The sequence below is a fragment of the Sphaerulina musiva genome (assembly GCF_000320565.1).
Source record: "Sphaerulina musiva SO2202 unplaced genomic scaffold SEPMUscaffold_13, whole genome shotgun sequence".
Classification (NCBI taxonomy): Eukaryota; Fungi; Ascomycota; class Dothideomycetes; order Mycosphaerellales; family Mycosphaerellaceae; genus Sphaerulina; species Sphaerulina musiva.
In genome coordinates this window covers 33,507-38,638 of record NW_016017395.1, presented here as the reverse complement: position 1 = coordinate 38,638, position 5,132 = coordinate 33,507, and the positions used below count along the sequence as shown (strand labels likewise).

Genomic DNA, 5,132 nt, shown 5'->3' with positions numbered 1-5,132 from the left:
CTCCTATAAAGTTAGAGTACTAAGAAGCGCTTAGGAAACCTCTATAGCCTCCTAGGCGATAAGAACTCTAGTATCGTACTTATCGTCCCGATAGCGAAAACGAGATACTATCAATCTAGAGAATGTTGCTACGGTGTATTGGCGATTGAAACGACTTTGGTGTCGAGCGATACTAAAATCGCGCTTATACCTAACTCCGGCGGCAGGAATGCAGAGAATATCCCGCGCTATTAATACGAGAGTAGGGTACTTAGACTCTATTGAAGACTACGTCTTTAGTACCTCGAATAGATCCCCTTTATCTATATCAGCGTCCAAATAGTCGGCGAGCTCGTCATCCTCGTTAGTACTGTGTCTTTGACTTTGAGAAGACTCTATACTCCTACTAAGAGTAAAGTCGATATAGCCTTTATGCCGACTCCTTCCAAAACGGCCCTACTAGGTAGAGGTACTCGATAATGAACGATAGCTCTTCTCCTACTCTGCCCTTAGCTTACCCTCGTAATACGTACGGTAACTTTTATCCCTAAAGTCATCGCGTACCCAGAACTTCCGCTTAAGGCAGGGGGTAAGGAGGACGCTAATACCGTAGTAATCGCCAAATCGATCCTAGGTATCTCGATAATATTTCTCTAGCTTAGCCTAAGCAGCCTCGTATGCCTGAAAGACATCCTTCTTCTAGGGTATCCGCTTATTCTTAAGTCGCTTTATCGCCTCCTCTAGAATATCGAAAAGCTTGTTGTAGTATACGAGGACAAGGTAAATCGTCGGACCTTTCGTAGTTCTAATCACCGCTGTCGCCGCTGCAAATGGTTTCGTAAGGTCGATAAGGTACTCTACCCTTTGCTATTCTTCGGAATCGATGCCTATGTCTTTACCTAGGTCAAGTCGCTCGATATAAGATTCAATAACTACTTAGAGTCTGCTAAAGCGATCGAGCATTAACGTTGTTAAGGACTACCTTGTCTTTACGTCTTGAACGACCCTTAGGATACGATCTTGAACGCCTTTCTACCGACGGTGCTTTGCAAATAGCTGCTTCTTTTGAAGCATCTCTTTCTAGAGGTCGATAAACTATTCGAACCTTTAGGAGCTCAAGTTAATAAAGACGCAAAGCTTCCGGATCTAGAGATCAAGATTAGCTAGAGTAACGAACTGCCGACCATAATTGCCGACTACGCGAGTCGACTATACTTTCGAGGTAGAAGGGTTTATAGTTTATTAGGCGTAGACACTAATCTTACCTTTAAAAGAAGATAGGGCATACTATCAGCTTGAGGACGGCTGATTTGCTTGCTCTAGACTCTTCTTCTCTGTAATATCTTTCTATCCTTGTTGTAATCCCAGAATTCGGAAAGGTCGTTCGTAGGACAAAGCCCTAGGCGGTCGAAAAAGGCCTTTAGGGGAAGTTGAGCAGTATAGGCAAAGTAGGGAAATCGCTCCGGACGGCTACCTCGATTATACTCCGCAATTGCCTCCTCCTCTTCCTCTCCTATCTCTGATTCGGGACTAGTCTCCGTACCTAGATAGAGAGGTAGCTGCTCCAAGCTCGTTAGTAGCTTAGTAACCGTTATACCGTACCTCTCTTAACAAGTATCAATCGCTAAAATACTATAGAATATTAGAGGAGAGTAATAACAGTATAGCAAGTGTCCTTACATCGCATTATGTAGCGTCTTATTATTAGAGGCGTTGTCGCACGTAATAGCAGTTAATCGCCGCTCAATCTCGAACTCTTGTAAGATCTCGAATAGTATCTCCGCAAGATGATTACTAGTATAACGGCTAGTAATATAAGGGAAACCAAGCATCCCTTCGTGCTAAGTCTATTAGTCGTCAATCTAGTAGACCCGTATAGTTAGGAATAAGGTTTTCATAGTCCTAGATTGCTAACTATTATACGCGATAGCTATCTTGAATCTTCTAGCGAGACGGGCTTTAAGGGAGTCGGCGGAGTCTATAACCTTAGTATCGAGCATCCTTCGGTATATCGACGCGTATTTGAACGGAATTGTCTCGACCTGTCCCGGAAGTAGTACTATATAAGTCTGTTTTACCGAGGGTCGTTCAAAGAACTAGAATAGTAGACCGTTGTCGACAATCATCTTAAAGCATAGGCGCGGGAAATCGTCTAGTATATAGCCTAGGTCCCTTGTCTACCGTAGATTGCTAATAGTCTAGAAATATCGTCTTAGTATAAGTAGCTAGACGTAGTCGGCAGACGTGGTCGGCAGGTATAGTCGGCGTTAGTTAGTACTTACCTGTCGATGCTTCGCGGCCGTAAACATCTCCTTTGTAAACCCTCGCTTATCTTGTTTCTCCTAGCAGTTCGAGGAGTCGAGATGCTTCTCGACAGATATTGTACTAGTATTTAGTACTAGGTGTTTTAGTACAGCGTCACAGCATCTGTATACGACTTTAGGCGTCGTATCTTCTTAAAGTATTCCCTCCTCTAGGAAATCCTATACCTAAGATGTCCGAGACTTACTCCCCTAGGTAATTGGGGACCGATCGAATATAGTACGACCGTTCCGCTTTTTAAGGCGCTTTCCGGTATAATTCCACTACCGTACCTCGTACTAACGCTCAAAGTTGTCCTTATACCTAAGCCTCTATAGCTAGCAATTTGACTTGATATCCTACTCTCCTATATAATTAGGCTCGATAGGGAGAATAAGGGAACTATCTAGTTCCTCTTCTACTGGACTCGGCCGTCTCGTTCTACGCCGCCTAACGTCAGGTTGTCGTCGGCGTCGACCTAGTGTTGGACTCGATAGCGCGTTGAGTATCGTCCTATAGCGCTGGCGTAGCCGTACGCTCGATCGCGTAGGGGTCCCGGAAGAGGTATCGGGCTAGGAGGAGGATTCGAGCCGGGAGCTTCCTACTCCTAGGGAGGACGAGAAGGAGGACGAAAACATAGTAGATAGACGACAATAGCGTAAAAGTCCAGAGGTATCTTGAAGAAGTAGGAGTAGAAAGGGGAAAAAGAAAGAGAATTTCCTATACTCAATTATAGTGTTACGCTATAACAAGGGTATAGCCAATAGGATATGCTGACATTCTGCTACATCCGAGCCAACCTATCGAAACCCTGGTTCAGGCGTCGCTTGCTATTTACCTATCGCTTCCGCTTCTTAGTCTTAAACTTTAACAAGGGTAGCTAGTCTCTTGTCCTTCTCAACCAGTTCCTCGAGACCAGAAATCGAGAGGTAGAGTTCGTCTTCTTGGAGGAGGAGGAGTAGGATAGCTTCGAGAGTAATACTAGTATACTCTTTTACGCTACAATAGATAAGGCTTTCTATTACTGCTAGCTACATTGTCTGTTCCTTCGTAAGAGAGTTCTCTTTCTCGCACATCTTGTACGCTATCTTTACGAGATACTTGTTCTCCTTTATTGTCTTTGAAGGCAAAAAGCCGTTAGCTGCATAGTCGTAGGTAGCGGGAATAAGCTAAGAAGGGCCTGGCAATCGCCCTCTATAGTAGGCTTAAGCTTTGGTATCCTACGATAGGACATTCCGGCAAACGGCTCGCTTAATAGGCGAGAAGATCTTATATAGTAATAGCATTCGGACTTCTTTAATACAAATCTAGAATTGTAATTAGTTTCTGTAGTCGGCAAATATAGTCGGCAGATATTTACCTTTATTGTCTCGCTGCCAACGATTTTCAAGACCTCTTTTATGCCTTTCTTATTTGGTATATCCAGGTTCTTAAGGATAATAATCTTGTCCTAGAAGTAGTAAATAGAAGAGCGCTATTGATTGTAGGCCGTCGAAAAAGTAGAAGAGGATGCCTAGATAGCAAAGGTACTAATGGACTTAGCCCTCGCTTCCTCTATCTGTAGAGTCGAGAATAGATTGAGAACTGATTCCGAGGGAAGGCAATAGTTGCTAAGGCCGCTAACCCCTTTGTCGCACTCCTCGCCAACAGATAGATGCTCCTATTCCTACTCAATCTGGTCTTCTTTCTAGAATGTCAATCGTTCCTTAGAGTCGATATCGCCGAGTTCGAGAAACCAGTCGGCTTTATCAATCTTTGCCTACTTATCGGGAGGAAGTGTTATACTCTTTCTAGTCTGCTTCTTTGTACTAAATCAGAAGTTAGTACTCAAATCTGCCGACTATATCCGCCGACTACATTTGCACTTACGCTTTTTGATTATACTCCTTTATATATATCTTTCTCCAGCCCTCGATAAGTTCCTGTTGCTTATCTTTAGCGAGGCTTTCGAAACTCGTATACTCCTTGATTTGTGCCTTTTTGAATCGCGCGAAGGATTCGTTACGCGCTTTGCGGTATCGATCCTGTGCCCTCTTTTCTTCGTCTATAGCGGTAGTACGCTCTCGGTCTCGTAAAGTGTTTAGCTTAAGGGAGTACTCCTCGAGTAACTTCGAGGCTACGCCGAGCTTTGTGCGCTTGTTTGCTAGTACCTCTAGGGTATTGCTCTTGCGTTTCGGCATAGTAAGGTTTCTAATGTTAGTGTAGTAGTTGAAGAAGAACTCGGTCTGATTACGAAGGTAGGTATCGACGGCGCTAGTAAAGGTACGGAGGTACGGGTGTTGTAGAGGTGTTGTAGTAAGGTAGTAAAGTAAGAGAGAGAAAGTAAATTTACCCTACTAGGGCAATTTAAGGTTTAGGCAGCTGCCGAATCCCGGTATTAGTTACGCCGGGCAACGATACTACCTATCTTTCCGGACTAATAACACTCTACCGCACTACTGTACCGCCGACGTTATTCTAGATAATAAGTATAAGAACTATACGTAAGTCGCCCTCCCTAGGCGTTATTAATTTCGAATATAAGTTGTTATCCGTTCGTTCGCTACTACTAGGATAACTGCTAGCAGGGGTTATATATATATATATATAGTATATAGATATCTATATTAAAACGATATATATATCAAGTATAGATATCTAGGACCTATATGTAAAAACGCGTCTAAATTATATATACGCCCTAGAGAAAACAATAGGTCCTACAGCTATAGAAGAACGTATTCGGCAGACGTAGTCGGCGTATAAGTCGTATATCCTACTAGCGGCCTTAGGATATATATAGAATCCCTGTATAGATTACTAATTACCTTCCCGCGAGATCCGATATACTCTCGAGATAAGCGCCTTAGCAA

General features: G+C 43.3%; 1 protein-coding gene across 1 annotated transcript; it reads right to left on the bottom strand.

Moving 5' to 3' along the window:
- Nucleotides 1–678: 678 nt before the first annotated feature.
- SEPMUDRAFT_54931 (uncharacterized protein) lies at nucleotides 679–846 on the bottom strand (the record flags this gene model as incomplete). The annotated part of the gene is made up of 1 exon (XM_016909320.1): nucleotides 679–846. A coding segment is annotated over one exon (168 nt), but the record flags the coding sequence as incomplete, so codon positions are not given.
- Nucleotides 847–5,132: the final 4,286 nt, after the last annotated feature.